The sequence below is a fragment of the Cyclopterus lumpus genome, chromosome 18, assembly GCF_009769545.1.
Source record: "Cyclopterus lumpus isolate fCycLum1 chromosome 18, fCycLum1.pri, whole genome shotgun sequence".
Taxonomy (NCBI): Eukaryota; Metazoa; Chordata; class Actinopteri; order Perciformes; family Cyclopteridae; genus Cyclopterus; species Cyclopterus lumpus.
In genome coordinates this window covers 15,217,842-15,245,082 of record NC_046983.1, presented here as the reverse complement: position 1 = coordinate 15,245,082, position 27,241 = coordinate 15,217,842, and the positions used below count along the sequence as shown (strand labels likewise).

Here is a 27,241-nt window from a genome sequence, read left to right as displayed (position 1 = left end):
GCTGGATTTTGGGAAGGCACTGGATGGTTTTGCTCTTAAACTGCAGGGATTTTATGTGCATGGCTTTTAATGAGCAGTGGGAATGTTTGTCAGGCTCCATGATCTACATTTTGCTGATAAGTTTAAAATTGAATTGTGTGTCATGTTAGCGAGCCAGAGCTGACAGATGCAAACAAATGCACCGCTTTAAAATGATTGGAAGTCTTTAGCAAGTTGCTTTATTTCTAAATACTGAAAACAAAAGTATATATGCTATGATAGCAGACAAAAGGTTTCTCTCAAAAACTCTTTGTACTCAGTGGACTGCAGGAAGTCCCTCTGTCTATTCACGCCGACATCCCTAAATTCAACATGTTTCAGTCTCAAACTTGTGTGGCTCATCTCCGTGAATGACTGGACATTTAGAAAGCATTTAAAGTCTGTTGGCTCACGATCTCTATTCTGCCCCCACGCCTGCTCTGTTCCCATCAAGCAGCATCTGGCTTCCTTCCCAGATCAGGACCGACATGTCAGCACTGAACCCGCCTCCACGGGGGAGACAAATATAACGATTTTCTTACAACGTAATAAAAAACATGTATCTGTTTGGATTTAGCAAAGGGCTCTGGAATTAATTCCTACTAAAGCCCCACTGAGCTGTAACTTGATGTTTCCATCTAATATCTTTTTGGGGACACGCAGCATCTTTGCCAGGAAAAAGCTTCAATCTGAGACTTCAATATGAAAGACTTTCCATATTAAAACCTGTCTGAGGCTGTGACAATCTAAGACTTTTAAAAATACTGCCAAATTACCAATTTTACAATCTGAAGAAAATGTGGAACAAAACTATAACTAAATGTGCTTATCACAGTCCTGTGACAGCCACAGATTCCAGATTGTGTTTTATTTTCAGAGCAAAGTCCAAGTTAGTTTTGTGTCTTAAGTTTACTGACAGTCATACAGTATTAATTATCAAAACAATACAACATTATACAGTACAGGGACACATAGAGGTCACAGGAGGTCAGTGTTATCATTGATACCAGAAGGATAACTAATATGAGAGTATGTTGCGAGCAGCAGGCACAGGTTCAGTTTTTCAATTCAGTTTATTTTGTATAGCCCAATATTACAAATTAGAAATTTGCCTCAGAGGGCTTTACAATCTGTACACATACGACATCCCTGACCTTTGACCTCACATCGGATCAGGAAAAACTCCCCAAAAATAACCTTTGACAGGGAAAAAAGGGAAGAAACCTTCAGGAGAGCAACAGAGGAGGATCCCTCTCCCCGGATGGACAGAAGAATAGATGTCATGTGACCAGATGAACAGAGTTACAGAGTTACATAAACACATTACATGAATATGACAATGTATGAATGGAACTCCAATCCATGAAACATAAGGGGGTAGGATGTATTATATGCTTATGGAAATGTCGGTTAATGGCAAGATGAAATTAGTTTTGAAATAAAGAATACATTTTTATTCACGACCAGAAGCCTGTAATGGCCTTCTCATTAGCCTTAGCTGTACTAGTAGCATGCTATCATGCTAGAGGTGGTGAACATGGTTAACATTGGGTCCAATGCACCTTTCAGCTGGATTCATGTGATGTCACGAGTTACCGCGAGAACTTTGGGAGAACACGTAAATCCATCTTGTCCGGCTTCCAGTAATGAGTCTGTTTCAGTAAGCCAGAGCATGATAGCAGAGAACTTTGACCACCAAATTATAATCAGTTCATCCGTAAGTCCACAACCTGAAAACATAATCCCTCTGGCCAGCTGTCTCCGTGCGAAGGCATAATAAAAAAAGTATCAATTAGTACCATCTGAAAACAACATTTCATTCCATTATCCAAAACAATAATCCTGTTCAGGGTCTGGAGCCGGTCCCAGCGGACTGGGTGAAGGTGGGTTCACCTGGACAGGGTTCACCTGGACAGGTGTCCAGTCCACCTCAGGGCTCATATAGAGGCAGATCACATTCACACCTACAGGGGGTTTAGAGTCAGTTAACCTGAGCTGATGTCTTTGGACTGAGGGAGGAACCGGAGAACCCAGAGGGAACCCACGCTGACACGGGGAGAACATGCAGACTCCACACAGAAGGGCCGCCCAGACCGGGAACTGAACCCGGCCCCTCTTGCTTTGAGGTGACAGTGCTAGTCACTACACCACCGTGCAGCCCTGAAAACAACATTACAATGTGTATAATAATAATAATAAGGTCATTTGTATCAATTGCTGACCAAAGAAAAGTCGATCCAACTATTCTTATTGCGCTGCACTGCACTCGGGGGTCGGACCGGCTCCAGTTGGCACAGAACGGCTGCTGGGCTCATTACTGAGATCACTTCACGCCTCGCCATACTTTCTCCCTGTAAAGTTTCAAATTGATTTAAAAATGTTAATGCTCATTTTTATGGGCTTAACAGGCCTCACTCTGAAATACATCTGATTTATTGACCTGCTATTTGTCCTCTGGACCAATAACTCCCAGGTCACGGGGACAAAGGGGGATCAATCAGGCTTTTGCTGTTAGACTCACTATGGAGCTCAGACACACTAAGTTCTAACTTCTTAAAATGTTTCTCTATTGAAAATGTTTGGTTTTATTCATTGTTATTGTTTTTACTGCCTCTATGCCTTGTCTGGTTTTATTTCCTTATGTAAAGAACTGTGTAACATTGTTAAGAAAAGTGCTATAACAACAAAAGACTGGAATTCATCTGATGGTCACAAATACAACGAATGAATAACACGGCTTATGCATAACGGCTGCATGTGTCCGCATAAGTGCTGATTAGTCCGCCATATCACCATATGAGGTGACGTATGTCAGTGTTGTGTTTCCACGGAAACCAACTGTCACCAGGTTCAGGGAGTGCATGTAAGAAAGCACATTAGCATGCCGATATTAGCATGAAGCTCAAAGCACTGTGTTTAAATATATATCCTCACAGAACTGCGAGCATGAAAGTACACTTGTTTTTTTAAGGAGAACAGAAAACATGCATAGACTGGGACCCTGCAGGTCCAGTTACAAATCCTCCTGACCAAATACACAATAACCAGATCTATAAATCATGAGAAAAGTGAATTTGTGTATGAATGAACGTACCTGACCATTCTTACTGCTAAACCAGCCATTTAGAAGATATTTACATTTGATAAATCACTACTCTGTGCTACTGAAAACATAAACATGTTAAAAACCTCAAAATTATAAATAGGCTACAATATGAACATTCATGCTCCCTCACGGGGCTCAAAGCTGAACTGCAGATATAAATCAGGAATAAATGACGATGGAAGCAATTCAGTTTAGACAATTAACTTTGGCGACTGTAATAAATTCTTCTGGGACTCACCAGTGGATCCCGACTCCCGATTTAGACTGATGAAGAAAAAAAGGTAACGCCTGCTCACTTTAATGCCACAAAAGTTTAATGATGACATTGTTGAAATCCTGGATCTTCATCGAGTCAGAATGGGGACTCGGACCATCCAGAGGCCACTATCTTACTGTCCTCAGACCACGCTCAGTCACATCCAGCATGTGAGTCACCTGAAGTACTAAACACAGAACGGATCCTTCTGTAGTTGGTCTGGGTCAAATCAGTGCAGCCTTACCCAAACTGGCAACACAGATAGCCCAAACACACATTGTAGGAGCCATCGGTTACGTCTGTGTATTATAGGTTTGAATGTGGAGCCTCTCTCAGGTTGATCCTGGGTGGCAGTGTGTATTAGTTTATATATGGGGCACAGGTGCAACTGACAGATGTAATGATGTATGGGTGACGGGGAGATTGCACGTTTTTTAACGCAAACATCAGAGGGAGACCATGAAACTAGTAGATATCCAGTTGTATTGGGAACCTCACCCAAAGATACCAACGGCCTGGAATCTCTTTGTAAAAGCGAGTAAAGAACCGGATCTTCTCCCGCACCCAGCCGAGTGGCGGAGGACGGAAATCAGTCACTACACACATTGTTCCCCTACCTGACTCCTGAGCAAGTGCTGAGAGCGACCCAGGACTCTGGATGTCCCCTCACATGGCCGTGGTAGAAGCAGTGATCCTGCAAGAGAAAAGAACCACGATCAATACTTATTTCACAGATATTTCACCTGGAGGAAAGCTTTGAAAAAAAGAAAAAAGCTGCAATACTGTTTATGAAGACATGCTTCTGGTGCAGCCGATGGTGAATCAATGCTCTGCTGGGTCCACTCACTGCGAGTGTCCCTAAAGCAGACTCCCGTTTCATGGCTACAGCTGCCGACTGTATCTGAACAATGGGGGATCAATACCGAAGCCCTCCTCGACGGTGTTCATGTAAAGGTTGGTGCTCGGCCAAACAGCCGATGTGGATATGAAGAAGTCCAATAAGAAGGCAGACTGCCCAGAGGGCGGAACACGTGTGTGAAATCAAAGCTGTTCAGGTGGCATGAAGCAGCACAACTCTGCTGGCTAGGAGTTCTATGGAAGTTTATACAGCTGTCTTCGACTTGTCTGTTGTTTTGTGTTCCGTCACAGCCCGTATGAACTGAAGACTTCTGTTCACTTCATAATAAAAGCTACCAGATTACTTTATTACTACCAGAACCTGGCTCACACTACAGCACTGCAACTTGTACAAAAGAAACAAAAGACTAAAGAATATAACCCTTTCACCCTTTAAAGGACAAATGTGTCACACCTTTCATGACTCTTCCTTTGGGCCTGAAGTCCTGCTGCTAATGTTGGAAAGGGATTCATCACCACAAGGTTGAAATGATGCCTGGATTCAATGTTTGACAAAGGGCTGTCAGCTCATCAGAGAGCAAAAGGATCTTTTTTATTTGAACAGCAGCAGCAGCTCCGTCAGAGCCAACATACAAATCAATTGTCAACGCGCGCCGTCCCTGCCGACGGCGCGCGTTGACAATTGATCTACCTGTAACCTTAGTCTGGTTACAGGTAGAGGACGTGATGTGGAGGCGGTCCAAGAGATCGGCCCGCCGGGCCGCGCTTCAGCTGCACAGGGAGCAGCCTGCCATCTGTGAGGGCTTACTGCGCAGAAAAGAGCTGTCACATGCAGAGACTGGATCCCATCTGCATTTCAAGCTGGTATCAGACGTGTCTGCAGCAGGTTATTTTAAGTTTTGTTGACTTTGATGGACCAGGTGGTAACAAAGACATTCTTCACGCATTAGGCCTCTCTCAATCTGTGAAATGTTATAATTCACCATTCAGATACATAATACAATGGCAAAGAAATCCTCCTGTCTATGTCTATCAACCAACGTGCAGCGGAGAAATAATGAAATAAGAAATGTTTTTACATATTTGTGACAAACTGGGCAAAATGGGAAGACATTTTTTATCTTTTCATTTTCTGTCTGCAGTCTCAGCATGGGGCGATATAAAAATGTCATGTCATGGTTATCCTTGCAAAAATAATTTGGATTAACAATAGTATCCCAATAATCATCAAAATATAAAATATCCTTTTATTTAGTTATTACACATATTTGAATGCATCACAGATATAACACACAGCTTTATATAGAATAGAATAGAATGATATTTTTTTAATCAGGCATTTACCTCTAAATCTCTTTATTTTTATAGTGATCTGAGCTGCAGCTCTGTGGAAGGAATGGGACCACATGGGTTATAACCCTATGTGGTCCCATTCCTTCCATAGAGCTGCACAATTCCACCTTTGTCCGCCTGCTCCTCACCTACAAAGCTTGTCGAAAGTCTCCTGTAGCTATCCCTACACCTGGTCCAGCTAATTAGATGAGCTCCGAGCTGACTGCTTGGCAGCACAGGCACGGCAAGGTACAAACATGTTCAAAAATAAATAGATCAAAAATAAATAGATCTAAAATAAATAGATCATAAATAACGTACAGATTGTGTGGACAGAAGTAGCCCCCGTGTTTTCAGTAAATTAGTTTCACTCGCGTTTCCTGCTGCTCATCCAACTCAATGTCACAGAAACACGCTCACGCCTCCTCAGGGCCGTGTGTAATATCACGCATAGCTGGCAGCAGAACGTATTCTTCATTAAATATTTACCGACACTATGATTTAACCGTTAACTGACCTTGTGTGCATCTCTGACCATAGCACACTGTTCAACTAAATGAAATAAAACAAAAGACGCAGGGTCAGCCACCCAACAACCTGCTCTCCCTGGACTGGTGACAAGAGGGGCGACAACTTCCCTACCAGTCCCTGGAAACCTGAAGGTACCTTCCACATCCCCAACAGTTTCTGGAAACCTGAAGGTACCTTTGACATCACCACCAGTCCCTGGAAACCTGAAGGTACCTTTGACATCACCACCAGTCCCTGGAAACCTGAAGGTACCTTCCACATCCCCAACAGTTTCTGGAAACCTGAAGGTACCTTTGACATCACCACCAGTCTCTGGAAACCTTAAGGTACCTTACACATCACCACCAGTCTCTGGAAACCTGAAGGTACCTTCCACATCACCACCAGTCTCTGGAAACCTGAAGGTACCTTCCACATCACCACCAGTCTCTGGAAACCTTAAGGTACCTTACACATCACCACCAGTCTCTGGAAACCTTAAGGTACCTTACACATCACCACCAGTCTCTGGAAACCTTAAGGTACCTTCCACATCACCACCAGTCTCTGGAAACCTGAAGGTACCTTCCACATCACCACCATTCTCTGGAAACCTTAAGGTACCTTCCACATCACCACCAGTCTCTGGAAACCTTAAGGTACCTTACACATCACCACCAGTCTCTGGAAACCTTAAGGTACCTTACACATCACCACCAGTCTCTGGAAACCTTAAGGTACCTTCCACATCACCACCAGTCTCTGGAAACCTGAAGGTACCTTCCACATCACCACCATTCTCTGGAAACCTTAAGGTACCTTCCACATCACCAGTCTCTGGAAACCTTAAGGTACCTTCCAAATCACCCCAAAACTGACCTTCTGAGTCAGCTTCTTAATTCTGTCCGTGTTGCGTTTCTAACATACTGTAAACTACTGGATGGCATAGGTAGGCCTAACCCTAACCCATCAGTCACAGATGTCCATGAGTGGTCAGATCATGAGAAGAAGAGGGTCAGAAACCCACCCACCAGCAGCTGCGGCCACAATTCAACGCAAACTCTCCGACCTTATCAGAGGAGTGTTGCTGATAAAGATGAACTGCACGGAACAAGAACTCTCTCTCTCTCTGATCTCAGGTCAGATAAAGAGGGAGAGAGGTCTGCGGTGTGTTTAGAGGAGGTCTGTTGACTTTAAGAACCTTCCATCAGTGAGAGGACCAGAGGACAAGCTGTGACCTGTGACCATAATCGCTCTAATGGTTCCACTGTGGCCTTGTCACGCTTAGCAGGCTTTTAGTGCTTCTCACACCAGCAAAGCTCCGTTTTTAACTGGCTCAGTTTATTAAGAAGTCAACTGAACATATCTGATCCTAACATGCATAACCTGCATAACATAAAATATGTTTTAAAACATATTTAGTATCAATTTGCTTTGTTCCATCATCATTTTACCAATATCCTGTATTTGGGTGTTAGGTGTATTGACTGTATACACAGGTTATCATACATACATACATACATACATATATAACATGTCTCAGTTTTCCAATAGCACAGAAACACAGCGTGCATTTGGATCTGTGCTGAGAGAGAGAGACCGTAAAAGCCTCAAAACTCCAGACGCATATATGACCTGATCAGATCATATCAGGTGATCTCTGCACACTCATTTAACAATCTGTAAATAAACACAGAAAGCTTTCTGAAGCCAACAATTATCAGACCGGTTGAAGTTGCTACATATTCAGGTTGACATGTGGGTAAACTGTGAGTACATTTGTGAATACCCAGAATTACGCACACATCATCGTCCACATTTGTAAAACAGATAATTTCATTTGTCTATCATGTAATACACATTTGAGACCATTTTGAGATCAATTTTACGCTGCACTCTCGACCTTTCGATGTCTATGTGGGAATATTGATTTTGAATGATTTCGATGTCTTCAGGGGACCCTAGGTATTAATTCTTCCAAGATCCCTCGTATTTCGCTCAGTTTTTTTGTCTCAGATATAATGGAAGCTTTAGATCAAGCATGTTTCGGTACCCAGCAAATGTTTGAGCTCCTCACCTGTACTACAAACTTCCAGCCCTCTCAACCATGGCAAATAAATCTTTAGCATCCTAAGTTATCTGGCAAACACTGTACTTTATCATATCTAAACAAAATGTCACAAATATTCAACAGGTAGATTTGACCCCAAACACAAAGTCTTTAACCTGGTGGATTGTGGGATAAAAGCAAACCATGACCAATAGGGAGGCTGGCTGCGTGTGTTTGGACCGGCTCTGGTTGTGTAGAAGTGGAGAATCTGATTGATGTAACGGCATTATTCGATCTCCAAGAGTTTAGAACAAAGAAAATAACAGACATCCAAAGATCACATCCTCGCAAGATGCAAGATTTTAAAAGCAGGATTAATGATTATTTGAACACTGAATGAATGTATTCAATGTTTGATGTCTTTTTTTGTCTGTTTTTCCCAGTCTCATATTTGTGTGTTTTAATGTGTGTACTGGTATATCTTTGTGCCGATAGCTGACAACTATTTATATATTTATTGTATTGTGTAACTATGCACTGCGTAAGTTACAATCCTCCGTGTTGTACCACAACACATGAGACGCTAACAGAGACTAAGCTTAGATGTTCCAAGCTCTCTTAAAAATACTAAATAAGATACAAATGACTGACTGTCATTTCATGGCACTTTGAAGATTCTCTCTGATGTGATCAACTTAAGACTTGTGATGCAACAGTAAAGAGAAATGCTTTTACCTGTCAAACTCTTAAAACAAGACGGTTCAAAGATTTTTGGAACTACGTCTTGTTGAACAGCTTGATGTGTTTTTAGTTAGTAAAATCATTTGCATAAATACACTGGCAAAGTTCTTTTAGAGCCTCACGGATAATTTTTCTGGTCTGATTAGCTTATCGTAGATAAAACTGCAGAGCAGGAATATAAAAATATAGGGTTGAGTTTTGAAAACAATGTTACATTGTTTGTCCACAAGAGAGTATTGACAAGTTGTGGCGTTGTAATGTTGTAGTGTAGAATATCCTGCTGAGCACATATCTTGGCAACACAAGAATGCAAGAAAAACGTTGGCATTGCATATAAATATATTTCATATCTGCATTTTGTCATGCTTGCAAAAATGCACAATGTCACATGGTTGTGGAATCATTAGTATTAATGTAACAACATAACAAAAAAAGTTACGTAACAATGTAACAACGTAACAATGTAAGGTAACAATGTCACAACATAACATAACGTAGCATAACAACGTAACATAACAACGTAACATAACAACGTAACATAACAACGTAACATAATGTAACAACGTAACGTAATGTAACAATGTTAACAACGTCACAACGGAACCGTGAGAACAGTGAGAACGGAACAGAACCGTGAAAACGGAACCGTGAGAACAGTGAGAACGGAACAGAACCGTGAAAACGGAACCGTGAGAACAGTGAGAACGGAACAGAACTGTGAAAACGGAACCGTGAGAACAGTGAGAACGGAACAGAACCGTGAAAACGGAACCGTGAGAACAGTGAGAACGGAACAGAACCGTGAGAACAGTGAGAACGGAACAGAACCGTGAAAACGGAACTGTGAGAACAGTGAGAACGGAACAGTGAGAACGGAACAGAACCGTGAAAACGGAACCGTGAGAACAGTGAGAACGGAACAGAACCGTGAGAACAGTGAGAACGGAACAGAACCGTGAAAACGGAACCGTGAGAACAGTGAGAACGGAACAGAACCGTGAGAACAGTGAGAACGGAACAGAACTGTGAAAACGGAACCGTGAGAACAGTGAGAACGGAACAGTGAGAACGGAACAGAACCGTGAGAACGGAACCGTTACAACCTAACCAATAAATAACAACCGTCTTAAGTGGACTTACTTACGAAAAAACAATGTAACAAGCAAAATATTCATTGTCATACCACGTAACTTTCAATAACGATTGCTTTACAAATGACCTATTTTTTAATTAGAAGTGAATGAGGTACATAGCAGCTCTAAAACGATGATTACATATCTAGTGTTGTGCTACAAATTATCAGGTCTTTCCATCCGTTTTTAACATTTAATATAAAATAAAATATGATATCTGTTGTTTAAGAATAACTGCCGGTTTCTGCTCCGTACTATGAAGCATCCCTTGATATACAAAGTTAATCTCAATGTGACATTGTGGCACATGTTATATCAAATATAAACAAACAAAGATGTCACTCATATTACAATGCTACTTGCACAAGTTAAAGCAGTTGTGTGTGCATGTTTTAGTGATGCTAATACGTTGGTCTTTCATGTCGTTTGATTTCCTTGAACACACTCTCAAACTGGCCCAGCTCCCTGAACTGACTCAGACTGCCTGTCTGACACATGGCCAACAGCGTTAATAAAGTGCATCATAATTTATGCATCACTCGTGCCATTACAACATCTCCCGTGTGGTTGTAAGAAATATGATTAGAGAAAAATAATCCATTGTTTTACAATGTAGGATTTTTCTTTGTCGAATGGTTGGGATTTTCTAGCTTTGTGAACTCTCGTTCCTTCAATCTGTTCTACTGGTCTGTCAGTATTATTATTTCAGGATGATTGTCTGTATCACTAACTGTCTTTTCATTTCAGGCACAGCCACACACCACTTTCCATTTCACTGGTAAGCTTCCAGTAGTCAGTTGCCTGAAAGTGAAACATATTCCTCTTCTTTTAAAACACCAATCACCCTCAGCAGCTCGGTGTCATCACCTAGACAGTCGAGTACTTTCATATACATATATATATATATATATATATATATATATATATATATATATATATATATATATATATATATATATATATATATATATATATGTATATATATATATATATATATATATATATATATATATACATACACATATATATATATATATTCATATTGAATGTATAATTAAAACCTAAAGTTGAAACTTAAATACAATTTATTTTGAACTATATTTGAATTCTACTTTTATGCATAACACTATTGCAACTAATGTAATAGAATGCAAACGTGAATATCCATTTTTGAAGATGAGATCAGTCAGGAGGACTATTCTTTTGCATGCTATGGTTTATTTCCCATACAACCTGCCATCAGCTGGTCTCCTCCAGCCAATAGAACAACGCACATCATCTTTTTTGAAGTATGCCTTTAGCACATTCATGCTGCTGTTGCAGCCGCCGCCCACCTCCCCATAACCGCCTCAGCAGAATCACCCGGGTTGGGGGGCGGGGCTCTCTTGCTCGGGCCAGACGCCTGTCAATTACACATCTCCCTGTAGTGCCAAAGACTTTCTGTCAAGACATTATTATCACTCATCATCTGCTATAAAAATTATACCTGATTGAAATGTTTCCAATGGTTTATTACATAGAGATTGATATGTTTTACAAAAATGGCCTGGGATAATGCTGAAGTGGATTCATGTATTCACCACATCATTTGTGGATGTCCAGAAATATAGTTCACTGAAGAGATAAATGACCCAGTGCGTGTGATCATCAGGCCCAGGACGAGCTTCCTCAGAGACTTACATCAGGAAAGAGAAGTCTGTAATTCAGCAGATAATTATTTGGAGGTATTTAAATCATTAGCTCCTAAAAGTTGTAAAATGCACTTAATCCAGAGTCATTTCCCTCAGACTCCATAATTCGCTGAGTAGGATGTGAAAATATGCCGTCTCTCATTCCTTCTACAGAAGCAGAGCACTAAATTAGCCAATTACAATTACATAAATTGCCTCAACCTCACACTGCTGGTCTTTGTTGTATGTATTTTAAATAGTAGTCTGTGGTAAGATCATAGTTGTATAAATATCTGCATTAATCAAATCGTAAAGGGATTATTGATGTGCAGCCTTCTTGAAATATGCAATCCTTTTTAATGTCCTTCAATTCCACATGACATTCAAATCACATTCATACAATAAAGGCTTTAAGCCTGAGGTTACAGTAGTTATGAGAGACAATGTCAAACACTGGTCTAATGTTATACCAATTAATCAAATTAATAAGAGTGTTTTAGGATTGGGACATTGGTTTAGGGTTAAGACATGACTGAAGCAAGGAATGTCCTCATGAGAAAGAAAGCGATAATGGGACAAAAACCCTGAACGAAGGAGTGTTCTGGGAAGCCAAGGGCGACTCTGGCTCAGTGGTGAGCAGGGTCCTCCTTCAATCAGAGAATCGGTGGTTCGATCCCCGGCTCCGCTAGTCCACGTCGATGTGTCCTTGGGCAAGACACTTAACCCCAAATGTCTCCCGTAGCTGTGCGGTGTGTGAATGTTAGTTACTGCTGATGGACAGGTGGATCCTTAGCTCCTCCCATCAGTGTGTGAATGTTAGTTACTGCTGATGGACAGGTGGATCCTTAGCTCCTCCCATCAGTGTGTGAATGTTAGTTACTGCTGATGGACAGGTGGAACCTTAGCTCCTCCCATCAGTGTGTGAATGTTAGTTACTGCTGATGGACAGGTGGAACCTTAGCTCCTCCCATCAGTGTGTGAATGTTAGTTACTGCTGATGGACAGGTGGAACCTTAGCTCCTCCCATCAGTGTATGAATGTTAGTTACTGCTGATGGACAGGTGGAACCTTAGCTCCTCCCATCAGTGTGTGAATGTTAGTTACTGCTGATGGACAGGTGGATCCTTAGCTCCTCCCATCAGTGTGTGAATGTTATACTGCTGATGGACAGGTGGAACCTTAGCTCCTCCCATCAGTGTGTGAATGTTAGTTACTGCTGATGGACAGGTGGAACCTTAGCTCCTCCCATCAGTGTGTGAATGTTAGTTACTGCTGATGGACAGGTGGAACCTTAGCTCCTCCCATCAGTGTGTGAATGTTAGTTACTGCTGATGGACAGGTGGATCCTTAGCTCCTCCCATCAGTGTGTGAATGTTAGTTACTGCTGATGGACAGGTGGAACCTTAGCTCCTCCCATCAGTGTGTGAATGTTAGTTACTGCTGATGGACAGGTGGAACCTTAGCTCCTCCCATCAGTGTGTGAATGTTAGCTACTACTGATGGACAGGTGGAACCTTAGCTCCTCCCATCAGTGTGTGAATGTTAGTTACTGCTGATGGACAGGTGGAACCTTAGCTCCTCCCATCAGTGTGTGAATGTTAGTTACTGCTGATGGACAGGTGGAACCTTAGCTCCTCCCATCAGTGTGTGAATGTTAGCTACTACTGATGGACAGGTGGATCCTTAGCTCCTCCCATCAGTGTGTGAATGATGTCACGTAGCGTTAAAGCGCTTTGAGTGGTCGGAAGACTAGAAAAGAGAAATACAAGTACAGGTCCATTTACATGGTAGATGGGGGGCGGCGACACAACTTCCTCCTGACTTAAAGGAAGTCCGTTGCTTCATACTTACAGTGTAATTGCTGTTGGCCACAGTCACCGGCTGCCCGTCTCCTGTGTAGTAGGTCTCTGTAAAGTCTGGACCCAAGAGCTCGCTGGGAGAGAAAAAGAAAAGAGGAGTGATTAGATACAATTTAGGTCTTAGCAGCAGCAGGTAGAAATAGGACAGAACATCAAATCAAATACAGTCTGTTTACACTCTGGTAACCTCGTCTGTATCCCTTTGGAGCATCTTGGTTTCACAGTGCAGTTGGGTGAAAGTACTCCATCATAACCAAAAAAGCTCAAATAGAGGCCACGGTGGCAGTAATCGTTGTTACTCAGCCTCTTCTCATCATCAGATAACGTCATGATATAATAAACAGCACCCGGCTGGGAGTATGCTACCTGGCCAAGTAGCAAGCCATGAGTCTACGTGGAGCTACGGCCACTCTCTTCTCGGCAAGATGCGACAACACTTTACCCCTCAACTGACTTGTTGTCACCATGACAACTAACAACTGCCTTTCTTTTGCATGGACAAGTTCAATGTCCGTTCTACTGCTGTTCTATTTCTATGTGTTCACCTCAGGTTTAATGCTGCATAGCTAATGAAATAAAGTTTTTCATTCTTTCCAATATTCCATAATTTCTCAAAACTTATCATGACTAGACATTTTAAACATAATCCCTACATATATTTGAATAACTATTCTAAAAGAAACCCTTCAAGGTCAACATTAAATCATCATTTAATCTTAAATCTTTAGAGCCAACCAAAGACGTGTTTACCAACTCACACTAATGACGTAATCAGGGCTACATGTCAGCATGGCTGGGCTGTCCACACAGAGAGCCAGTTTGGTATTTTCCTGACCTTGAACTTCTCTTTGACCGTCGGTGTGGTCCTTTGGTGCTCAGCACAGAACACAAAGTGCACATGTGGGAGGAGAGGAACAAACGGAGAATAAAGGCCTGTTTTTGGAGCAGTGTCACTCTGCTGGTGTCAACACGAGCATACTAAAAAAGGTCAATCTCTAAATATGCATTCATCTCTAGATGAGTGTTGCGTACAGCTGCTTTACGCTGAGGGAGAAGTGTCTCCTCCCTGCAGCCATCTGAAGGACTGCGTTGATGAAACCGCCAGCCTCTGATTGGAGGAGAGCGCAGTGACATCACACTCACTGCTCACTGTGTTTACCTTCATTAAAGCGCCCTCAAACTGCAGAAGAAGAAGACGCACACACATCAGACCGGTCTGTAGAAGTGCTGTTCTTCTTCTTAGAGACACCCGATAACTGGAGCTCATGAATCCTGAGTGTGACCGCCTCGTTTACTTCTACCTACTAAATCTGGGCTCTGTGTTTTTTTCTGGAAATGTATATAATAATATTACGGTGTTGTGACACTTATTTAGAAAGGATGTAACCGTTTACAACATGACAGAGAATTAGGACTGAAATAGTATTGATGAAATCATATAAACTGCTTTATCAAATGTAATCTAATATTTAGAATTACAATATTTTACTTTTAGACAGAAACACGTACACCTTAATAAGACTTTCACTCCTGTTTGGTCTCACTCAATGTGCTCAATAAATTCAACTGATGGATTACACAACTGAGAAATTACTACAATTACTTGGGTTTTGAAACCTTTGCTCCTCAAAAAAATGAACGTTAAGATACTTCACTTCCATACAGGCTTAGAGAAATGACAGTAATCGACTCTTCGCTAAGTTCCGCCCCTCGAACGCAGGGTGGCCAATCACAGCGTAGCATCAGTCAGCTCCTACCGGGTCCGACCATCCGGCTCATGCAACCATCATGGTAAATGTTGTGTAATAGTGTGGAGCTAACATTAGCAGAGTGCGTTAGCACGTAAACTGAATGTCCACACGCGCTTTTGCAGTTTAATGACTGTAAAAGTAAATGAAGATTGACCTTTACAGGAACAGCGTTGTTCCTTCATTGCATTGTCTTCCGTCTCCATCTCCAGGTGATGGTTCACTTGTGCACTGTGATCCGGATTACACCCTTCAAACCCTTCTGTTTGCTTCTCTCTGAAATCCCTTTTTTGTTTTTTGAAAGCTGGATCATATTTATGCAGGGAGAACAGTTAGTGTGGGCTCCATAGTAACATTGCTCTGACAGCCCGAAGGAAAAGCAGGGGGGCGGGGTTTACAGAAGGGTCAATTGCCTGATGTGTGAAACCTCATTCTATCTCAAAGTACACTGAATCTCTGCTTTGAAGAAAGTGCATAGTCAGACAAAGCTTCAATGGTATTCATAGCTTCTTTCTTTGCTTGCTGACATCCCTGTATGATTGTATGATATTGCCAAGCTTGATTGCTAAAAGCATAATCTCCTCCAAATGAAATGTTGCATCAGCAGGAATGTAGTCTTTCATGTTGATGGAGTCTGGCATTGATAACAAAAAGAGATGGAAAAAGAAGAAAAACAATCTCAATGCCTTCACTGCGATTGTATCGAATTTGATTCATCTGTTAGTTACTTATCTCATGCAAATAAAGTGCAGATAAAGAAAAGTTTGGTCAGACAAGATAAGAATTTGCATTTTGTTACTGTTCTGCTTAAAGACAGCTTCCATAGTGCCACCAAAGAAAAAGAGAGATTGTCGTTTCATGTCCCCTAAAGGTTGCCATACAACCAAAGCATTGGCTCCAGTTTAGAACATGTGACATGTGTCATGTCTCAGGACAAAGGAGTTCATACTCAAATGCCAACAGGCTCCTGGATGGGCGCGCCAGCGTTCCTCAGGTATGGACCGGAGGTGGACTCATTTAGCCTCTGTATGTGGCTGACTGACCAGGCAACCGACAGACTGACAGCAGATCCCTGAGCACAAATGTGTAAATGAAAGACGGACATGAAAAGATGAGCCCAATCTCCATTTGGTGCTGGGGGCCCTATAGTATTATTCAATGAGGGAGATCGTAATGGAACATGAAGCAGCTTTCTCGCCCCTTTTTGCTGTTTGCTTTGCTATATAAAAAGAACGTCTTACGTGGTAGTCCGCTAATGTTAATTCCATTGAAGCTTGTGCACGGCAGTGTGTAAAACTCTGCTCCATCTTTCACAGCCTTTTCATCAAAGGGAGATAGAATAAATGGCAGATTGCTTTTCCTGGCAGGTGACTGTCTCTCATCTGTAGGGATGGTGTCGAGATAAAGATTATCGTCAAACATCTCCTGTGGCTTCATTAATAACCGGCAAAGGGTGTGATTGTGATTATATTGATTGTGTGGAAAGCCTTGCAGCTCAACAACAACTGGTGAAAAAGAAACAACCTTTATTGTTCCTGGAGAAACACAACAGGGAGAGCAGATCAGTGAGTGTGATCAGTGTTGGTCTCACAGCAATCTGAGCTTGATTGCTATTTCAGGCTATCTTTTTAACATCGCCAACAGGTTCTGGAGTTCTGGCAAAGATGTATTGGCTGTGATGGTTGGCGCCCTAATGTTGGTGAAACATCAGTTTATGGCTTTAAGAAATATTAACTTGGGATTTCTTTGCGTTGCTCTGTGCATCGGTTCCATCAGTTATGAGAGCGAAGCAAAGTATTTGCTGAGGTCTCGGAACACGGTAGCATTAATAAGAATAGATCCAATTACACGTTGTCAACAAGCAAACTATCTTTGTCACAAATGTTTTATAACCACATTTGAGGGGGCATTGCAAAACATAAATTGTATATATAATATATAATACAATTGATCTATATACAAATGAGGAGGATTTCCATTCTTTGCCATAACGTTGACTCCACTTGAATGCAATGAATCAGAACAGCTCTAGATCAATATTGATTGTGGGGAAGAGTGTGTTTTTTCACTTCTGCTGTCCAACTCCATTTGTGTTATTTTAATGATATGTATTACTAAAGTATATGAGTTAGGCCATCATTTGCTTGAATGAATAGAGCACAGGTGGAAGGCTTCTCCTCACTTGATAGTTGGTATCCAGTTGAGTTACTTCTCTCCAGAAAATGTTCTGATTTTGTGATTCAAATGAAGTTTACCAACCTCGCCATATTCAGATCTCACTCCGCCACATTCTGCGTTAAGCACCATCGTCTACCGTGAATGCTCATTAAAAAAGTGCCAGTGGATGTGGAACAAGTCATCAGCGCCCTGATACTGAAACATTGCCCAAACACACCCAGCCCCTTTTCTCTCCTTCAGAGCGTCAGCTGTGTCACACAGTGTGGTTGAGGTCGGACCGCTGTGCTATACTTCCAAGAAGAAGCGTAATGGGCTCTTCTGGAGGCAGAGGGAAAGCAGACAGGCGGCCGGGCTTTGGTGTGCTGGTAGAATGTGCTCTAATGAGGCGCCCGAGAGAACAAACAGCTGGACACAGTGTGGATGCACTACGCTACGCATGTTCTCTCTTCCTTTTGGCCACTGATTGCTTAGCAAAGCTCCTATCTTTATTAAAACAAGCTATAGGAGGAACCACAAGGGGGGTTGTGATGAGTGGAAGGAGGTGAAGTGAAAAACCAACAGGGTGCTTCTCAGATCTGGTGTGACGAAGACGTTGCTTCCGAAATCCCCTCTGTGGAGATCAGATGCAGTTTGTGTGGGATCCTTCAAGAGAAACCAACAAGAACCAGAACTACAGACACGTTTTAGGTTCAGGTCTGGTCCGGCTTTGATCAATCAATTAGTCATTAAATCTTCAGAATGAAAACGGTTTAAATAAAAATCTATTAAACCTTTGACCAAAGGTGATTTAAAAACTGTTGTAAAGCATGACAATGTAACTTTTGAGCAAAAATATAATCCAATAATAATTTTCTTACAAATAAGAAAAGTAAATTAAAATACCCAAGCACACCTTTTGGTACCTAATGTTGTTTAGTGTTACCAAACTTTAGATAGATATTGCTGTATAACTGTTTACTGATATTGCTGTTTACTGACTTTATGACTGTCACTCTGTTGGTGCCATTTCAGTATCTACCATTACCTTGTAACTGCAGTAATATCCCCTATTCATCATAAGTGCACTTCACACAATGATTCAGTTATTAAAGTCTACAGCACATTTACATTAGGTAGTGCTGGACCAAGACGTTGGAACAATGACTGATCCGTTACGGCAGCCATGGGGCCATGTTCCTGAACTTGGTATTTGGTCTGTTGTGTATTCTATATTATTGTAAATATTATATGGTTGATTATATTGTATTTTTGTATTGTATTTATATTTTAAGCACAGTGGTGGTGGAGGCAAACAAACATCTGCCAGCAGCACCCTCTTAGCATGAAGGTGGGGTATCAAAATACCAATATGCTTTGTTACACACAAATGTGGAGAAATTGACCATGTGGTTTATCAATACTTAGGCAGGCGAGTCAAGCATCACTTGCTTTATAAAAAGTCATGGCCTATGGGTGTTTACTCATTGTGTTCTCATTTGAAACGGCCGCTAAAACACCACACATCCTGCAGATGTACCCAAGATAGACCCAATGTCACCAACCACACACAGACCTCGCCTTTGTCCATTTGAAATGTGAGACAACATACAGTACTTCTACCATCACCAGACTTCATGAGCAAGCCCTATGATACAAGTTATGGGCATCCAAACAAACGCATCACATGAAACCGTCCTGCTGTCTGAGAACTCCGTCATGCGGCTGGGACTAATAGGAAAACAGCGAATACCAGAGTCAGTGAATGGATCCATTGCAGTGAAGCTTTTCATTATTGTACTGAGTAGCTAAATGGAACTATCACATGTTGAATATTAAATGTGCTATGCTTGAGGCATAGCTCCTCTCAGATTAAACTTTCTGGATGGTAGCAAACAGCACAGTCATGCTGTCGTTCAAGTTAAAAAAAATTGCTTCGGTAATGTAGCTCGGGTTTAGCCCTAAAGTTATTTTTTTGGCCAGGAGAGAATATGTGTAGACGACGGTTGCCTTCTTCAGTACAGCCAGAGAGCGGAGAGACAGACATTCTTCCTTCTATGTGCGACTCTGTATAGCTCCAAAGAGACTGGATTTAAAAGATGGGGAAATAGGATGCATCTTTGATAGTATACATGGTGATATCTCAGGGATGAGGCTACATATTCTGGTTCACAGATTAATGTGCGCGAAGGTCCGTAAAACATTCGTGGCTGACAACAGAGACCAGGGTTAGGGTACACTGTAATATTATGGCGAAGCACAGTATGTATTACTCCGCGACGCTCCTGTCAATGAATGGTCTATTTTCGATCTTTTTTCATATATAAAGCGCACCCGACTATAAGGCGCATTAAGCGAAACAAAACAGTCAGTCAGTCAAACTTTATTAAACGTATTCACAATAACTCTCAACATTGTTCAAACGTTAATGAGCGTATTCACAATAACTCCCAACCTTGTTCAGTTGTAACACGTAAAAAAAACAGACTGATACCACTAAATCAAACGTTAGCGTAACTCTGTGTGGTCTTCTTTACTTGGCGCAGGTCATCTTCTTGCTTCCTCCACTTCCGTACCATTGATTCATTAATGTTGAATTCTCTTGCAGCTGCTCTATTCCCATGTTCTACTGCGTGACTGAAGCCTTGAGTTTGAAGTCCGCGTCGTAAGCGTGTCTCTTGACAGGTGCCATTATGGGGTCCTTATACACACACACTGTAATATTATGGCGAAGCACAGTAAGTATTACTCCGCGACGCTCCTGACTACGGTAGCCGTAAAGGGGCGTCTGGATTCCATGTAAAGTCAACGCACAGACGCGTTTGGTTGAAATTCGCCGGACGTTGCGATAGACGCGTTTCACGCGTTGCGAAATTTCGCCAGAGTTGAAACATTTCAACTTCCAACGCAAGTTGCAAAAGTTTCGCAACTCGCCAGCCAATCAGCGTTGAGATGCTCCGCCCGTTGGCTGCTGCTGCTCTGGTAGCAGCCAATCAGCGTTGAGATGCTCCGCCCGTTGGCTGCTGCTGCTCTGGTAGCGCTGGAAGCGGAAGTTATCGAGACGGAGTCGGTGAAACTCCCCGAGCGGTGTGAGCCTACGGGTGATGTTATGAACCCAAACACCAGGGCGTTAGATGTTCCCACGTTTATGGGATGTCCACAACAAGTATAACGCAGAACTAGTGGTTATTTCGACCGTGGTGGATGGAGGAAATTATAATTGTTTTTACCGAGACAAGCCACGCCCCCTTTTCGCAACTGGTTGCTAAAGACACAAATGAACACAACTTGACTGGTAAACTGACATGAGTTATAAAGCCGTTTGGTGTGAACGCACCATAATGCTGCAAGCGGTGCGGCTTTGTAGTTTACCAAAGTCGTACTAAAACATTTTGACAGAGCGCCGTGTACCACACAAAATCGCTTCGAGGTCAGTAAGCACAACCAGAATTAATCCATATATAAGGCGCTCCGGATTATAAGGCGCACTGTCGTTTTTTGAGAAAATGAAAGGCTTTTAAGTGCGCCTTATAGTGCGGAAAATACAATACATGACATGAAAAGAAAAAAAGAATCTAGCCCTCCAAGTACAACAAATTTGTTGTTTTTACAATCCATACTTAAGAGGAAAAAATATGAGACAATACAATACGATACACACACACAGCGTGTCAGGGGTACTCTGAAAAACCCTTACCATGACACAAGGGACATTCATTTTTTTGCTTTTATATGTCAACATATTGAAAGAGTGGGAGGGAAAGAACAGAAAATAGGAAGTAGTGAACACACAGCTGCAATGTTCATCCCTCGTCACAGTAAAGGGCTATATTTTAAGAGGAATGACAAGTGTAAAGAGGAAGGCCTTGGGGCACACACCATGTGGGCCTCTCAAGCGCACCGACTATTTGGGTTCATGAATGTGCAGCAGCACAAAGTGCAACAGGGCCGGATGAAGGGCAACGTAGATCGGAGGTGTGAGGCTGCCAGTCACAGCGCTGGGCCAATAACAGTGATGATGACGTCAACAGCTCGACAACTGAAGAACCTGCTTCTCCACGAAATGATGTGGTCTGGATGTTAGGGGTTTAACGGATCATAAAACTCACGGTTCGGATCGCATCACGGATCAGAGTCACGGATCGGATCACAGATCTGATCAACAGAAAAGACAAAAGGGAGCAATATCATTGTTTTATTGGGCCGCCGATACTAATCGCTGGTCATTGATGATCCATATTGGCAGATACAGATCCATTTGTTGTGTGATCATAGCAGCTGGTCTACAAGGTTCCAAATGTATTTATTTTTTGCCACCGCTGCAAAAATCATTCTAACCACTCTGCAGTTCATGCCTAGATGTGCTGAATGGCTATTTATAACTCATCAGTCAGGGGTTGGCAACTACTTACTACTTACTTACAACGATAAACCCGAACGCTACATCAATTGTCCTGGCCATTTTAACTTCATTTCATCTGATCAATTTATTTGATGCAGTAAACTGGCTTAGATAGACTGTGAATGATAGAATAAATCAGTTTTTTGACCAGTGAAAATGTTGTTTTTGAAAGACTAAATACATATGAATTAAGCAGAATATTTCTGATTTGATAAAACATGTTGCAAACTGATTGAAGCTTCAAATTATGGTTAGGATTTGGATTGTGATATTAAAGACAAGAGAATAATGTTAAATGGCGCATGATGCTGTGATACAGTTGCACCAAGCACAGACACACAGACCTTTGAAAAGACTCTTGAAAGTTACAATATTTTATGTTCCCACTTTCTTGAGCTTATTGCTCCTGGCGACTGGATCATCTAGGCTACCCTCAGTGATCCAAAACAACATCTCCCACCCGTATACCTATGACCACCTCTACAGCTCATCACATTGTCCCAAAGCCAAGAAGGATTTCTTAAATTGCTAACGGTTCAAACCACAACATACTTTATTAACTTTCAAGAAAGAAAAGAAAGAACGAACCCCCACGTTACAGGACGGAACCATTGGTGTAAATGACTAATTCATGAATCTGCTAATTGCTCAAATAAACATGTCCATATGAATTTCAATTTACAACAAACGTCCACCAAATCATTACCAACCCAACAAACTCCGAGTCATTTAATTGTATAAACAAGGACATAAAAAAGGACATTAGGTTTGATTTCTGTTCCATGCATTTTTGAGAACTGATTGAGACAAAGAATCATAGCAGAAATCACAAAGACAGCGAGGACTAAAAGCTGAAGGGCGTTTTTTTAGTTGCAAACTGACTCCACTTGCTTGACTTGCGGTTGTCTTTGAAAACTGCCTTGAGGCTGAGTTGCAGTAAGTGTCAACGTTGCTTTGGTGCTTTGAAATGATGCCTCACTTCTCTGAAACACAGCGGCTGTGTCGGTGTGGTTAAGCTGTGCCACACTGCCTCAGCCCGGATGAGGTGAACCACAAACCCTGACACGGTTTATGAAACCTGTAGTGTAAAACTGTTCTCAAGTTGTGATAAGACAAATGCAAAGCTGTGTTGACCTCAGATAATCTAACAATATAAGTGCAAATGGAAAATCCCCACTTGCACCCTTATGTGGTGTGCCATTAAGCAACCAGTTTGACCCAACAGTCCAAATCTCAGAGGCTTTTAGAAGAAACCAGCAAATATTCCCTTTTGAGATGCTGGAAACAGTGAATCAAACATGTGACATTTTTGCTTTTGTGTTATCTGATTGTCAAAATGATTGTGATTACTTTTATGTCAATGGACACAAATCTTCTTATTGTATCAGCTGACAAGCTTAAACCTGGCCGATGCCAGTGAATTAAATGGGCTTCATTCCATTTGTCTTGTTAGTCATACGACTAAGTGACCTATATCCTATAGAAACAGGACTCACTGTCTGCAGTACAGTTATGCTAGCAGCTCTGTGGGGCTGGGTTTAGTCAGGGCCTACCAAAGGCCAACATTACAAAATGACCAAAATGTACTACTTTGGTTGGTACTCCATGTCTTCATTGATTTTGAAGTATAGGGCCTATTTCTTGTCTTTTAGAAGCAGAGACAAAAACAGATCCTTGTTAACCCGGCTGAAGCATGTTTAAGTGTGAGTGTGGGGGTGTACATGTGTAGATTGGGGGGATGTAGTCACAGCTTCTCTAGCTCTTCCTGTTTGTGCTTATCCTTTACGTATCTTGTGTTTTCTTCTTTCTAAATTTCAGAACTGAGCCTGTGCTTCTCATTGACGGCTGAGGTTTCAGAACAATTTAAGACGTGATGACGGCTGACAGGATTTCACGGTGCGCTTTGGCGCTGCATTGCTGTGCAGAGAGGACAGTTTGCCTGCTCATGCTGTGTCCTTTTGTTTGGGCCTTAGGGATTGTGGGGAAGGAAGCAGTGAAGCAATGGTTTTGTAAATTGGGTTTAGAAGTAGGCATATTTTCTAAATATATTTTTTCTTTATAACCTAAAACTAATTTTGGAGTCCATTGAGTCATCCCATCAGACTTTATATATTATTATTATGGCATCACTGACATAGCTATTAGCTTCAGATAACTCTTAAGTTAAGTCCATTTCTATAGGACCAATGGCAGGATACAGTAGTGTATGATTATGGCTGTTTGACAATAATACATCAGCTCTTAACAAAATGGTAAAAATGAGTAATACCATGATATGGTCAAAATCTACAGAACAAGAACCCCTTTGCACTTTCAACAAACACTTTTAACCCAAGACTATTTTTTTGTGCTCGGCTCAAAATCTACATCCCCAAACTAAATAGAGTACATCTCTGCAACCATAAGGGATATTTGAATAATGTTGGTGTTGTTATAAAGGCAACAATTGTGAGATATGTTCAGATGTGTAGATATCAGTATATATGTTACTGGTTTAGAGTAAATAAAGATGACACACAGCAAAAATAAAAAAGTTTCAGGTTCGCCTAAAAGAGCACTTTCAGGATTATTATCTCTTTGGAATGATGCACCTGCAGGTTTAAACCTCTCCCAAATCATAACACAATATGTGAATAGTATCTCTGCAAAGGTCGACTATGATAAAGTGAAGCAGAAAAACATTAGATTTGTTTAGTAAAAGTTTTTAGGCGAGGTCTCCAAAATGGACATTTGTGTTGCACCATGTGTGCAGAATATTCTCATGTACCAAACTATATATTTCACTTAAATATAAATCCCTAATGGTGTTCAATAAATCGAAATACACGATGCCAAACCAAAATAATGCTCCATGCCCTGAAATCCAAAGAATTTTCCTTTTTCGCAAAGCCAGCTGCATTGATTATGCAAGGCAATAACTCAGCAATGGATTCCCCCCACGTGGAAGTTGTGACAGTAGGCCGGTTCGAGATGAGCCAGTCCACCAGTCCACAGGCTCGACCACCATATGCCGGTTAGGTTTTTGTCCGACTTGATCCCGACTTGCTCTGACGTCATGTACACGTGGTCAACGATAATCTCACAAGAGCTAGGCGGTTGCAGATTTTAGAGCCAGGTGCCGCAGTAGCTCTTCATCGACTGCATGGCCCAGTGCATGATGGGAAACGCACATCAGAGAGCTGATTGGCTATAAGATTGACAACAAACACCATGTATTGCAAAAAATCCTTATTTTCTGTGTATTTGTAATACTAAACACTCGATTGTTGACTATTAGTCTGTGATCTAAAAACATATCTGGTGTGGATGATAATAATAAAGCTTATTTATACAACACATATCCAATTGAGTAGTAATGCATTTCACAGGCAGACAAAGAACAAAGGATAGCATACAATGCAGGGACACGTACATTTCTACATAAATATATATTTACAAACACGTATGAATAAATCCGAACATGGTCTGTAAACTACAAGTAGCCTACAGATCGGAACTAACAGGAAGTCACTGTTTCTGTGACTTCCTGTGTATCCTTTGAAGGCAGCTGAAAACTTTCCAACTTGATGGCAGTTTTGGTCAACGCCCCCTGATGATGCCGCCTGCTCTCGTCTGCTTTCCAGACGAGGCGCACTTCATCTCAAATGAGCCAGGAATGATTCCTACGCAACACAGGAAGTACGTCAGCGTTTTACAATCGCTGTGAAAATACATTTCTGATGCTTGGCTTTGCTGGCTGATATTTCACTGATGTTTTGGTGTAGCGGAGATCTGATGGATATCTTGTGAGTCTGTGGATTGTCGGTGTTCTAGAGAGCTAGCGTGTTTGTTGTTAGCACAAAGCTAACTAGCTCACGAGTTGTCGAGAAATAAATATTGATATTTGGTCATTCATAAAGTTGGTGTTTGAGTTGTGTTTGGAGCATTATGTATATATATATATGGCTTATACATTATTGTAGCCCTGGTTCTGCTGTTTAATTTGATGTACAACATCACTATATTAATTTGTGATTAGGGAAGTCTTCTCAAAGTTTCCCAATTGGGGACATTCTGGCTTTTAAGCAAAGATGACTTCGTAAGTACAGTACACAAAAAATGATAGCTCCCGTTATAGTAAGAATATGTACTATGTGCTTGGTTTGGTCCATATCCATGTAATGATCAAACGCTCTCTTATAATGTCATCTTTTCATTGTTCGTAGCTATAATCTCTGCTATCTAGAAACTTTTACAGCATTCATTCTAAGCTAAGCCCCATTCCTTGACCCAATCATGGATTCACCTCTTCTAATGACCTACTTGTCTCTTGATTTATTCCCTCAGTAAAGATTGTAAGTTCCTCGTCTCAATCTTTAATTTCAAGTCTTAAATTATGGTCCATTTAGAGTCAAATAGACCATAAAGCAGGGTGTGCTTTAGGGCATGCTTACTGTGACGCTGCTGATACCAGAGACGTATATGTCTAAGGTCACTCCTCCGCATTCCAAATATGGTAACTTCGAAAAAACAACAACATGGTGACGTCCATAATCCAAGTTGGGGTCGGCAAAATTGCCAAACGCAAGGCTTTAAAACGTCGGTCCACCTCTCATAAACAGTCTGTGGGTGAAACTATACTGTTCAGAACGAGTCTGTTTCAAGTTGTTGTTTAGTTATTTACTTCATTACAAATGTAAATGGATTTTGGAATAATGTTTTCTAATTCTGGAAGAGACCCCTGCACTTTGGTTTTGGTTCTGTTAAGTGATGCTCTCTCTGAGCTAAGGTTATTATTATCCATTTAAAACTGATCCAACAACCAAATTCCACAGATTCATATCTGGTTGAAGAATAGCATCGCTAATGAAACGTTGTTAACTTGGTGGAAATAAGACCATACCACTAGTTCGCCAGTGGTATGGTCTTCTTGTCTAAATTGTATTGATCATCCCCTTTTCAGGCCTTTTCTCCAACAAGGACAGACTTGCTGTCGGGGGCAATATGGTGAGGTAGTCTGCATCTAGTAGTCCTTTTGTCCTGGTCCCACTGAGCCCAGGTGATGCAGAAGACTGCAGAGTTGTTGTTGCAAACTCATTAATATAAATGTTGAATTCAGTCAGATGACATACCTCTATTCTGAATAAGTCTTTGTTTTTTTAAATCTGTTTTCCTCATGAACTACTTTCATGATGACTTTGCTTTAATGCTTTTGCTTATCTCTAAGAGGCTGGTTGGACCGTCCAGGTCATTGTTCCAATAATCATTATTGTTCTTGGTCGTTTAGTTTTCTCAGAATGAGTTTTCAATTGTGGCTTTGTTAGTTGGTTTTCCAGCTCTTTTGTCATAAATGTGTATTTCATGTTTTGATGTAGGACCTGGGTGTCTGCAGTGTATCTGACCGGCATCATGTTCTTGCTTTGTC

General features: G+C 41.4%; 1 protein-coding gene across 1 annotated transcript in view; it reads right to left on the bottom strand.

Moving 5' to 3' along the window:
- adam19a (ADAM metallopeptidase domain 19a) overlaps positions 1–27,241 on the bottom strand; it is a 174,294-nt gene that overhangs the window by 47,308 nt on the left and 99,745 nt on the right. The window contains exons 4-5 of the mRNA XM_034557064.1: positions 13,526–13,607; positions 3,998–4,074 (exon numbers count right to left, since the gene is read on the bottom strand). Coding sequence (XP_034412955.1) covers positions 3,998–4,074; positions 13,526–13,607 — 159 coding nt within the window. The remainder of the gene's footprint in view (positions 1–3,997; positions 4,075–13,525; positions 13,608–27,241) is intronic.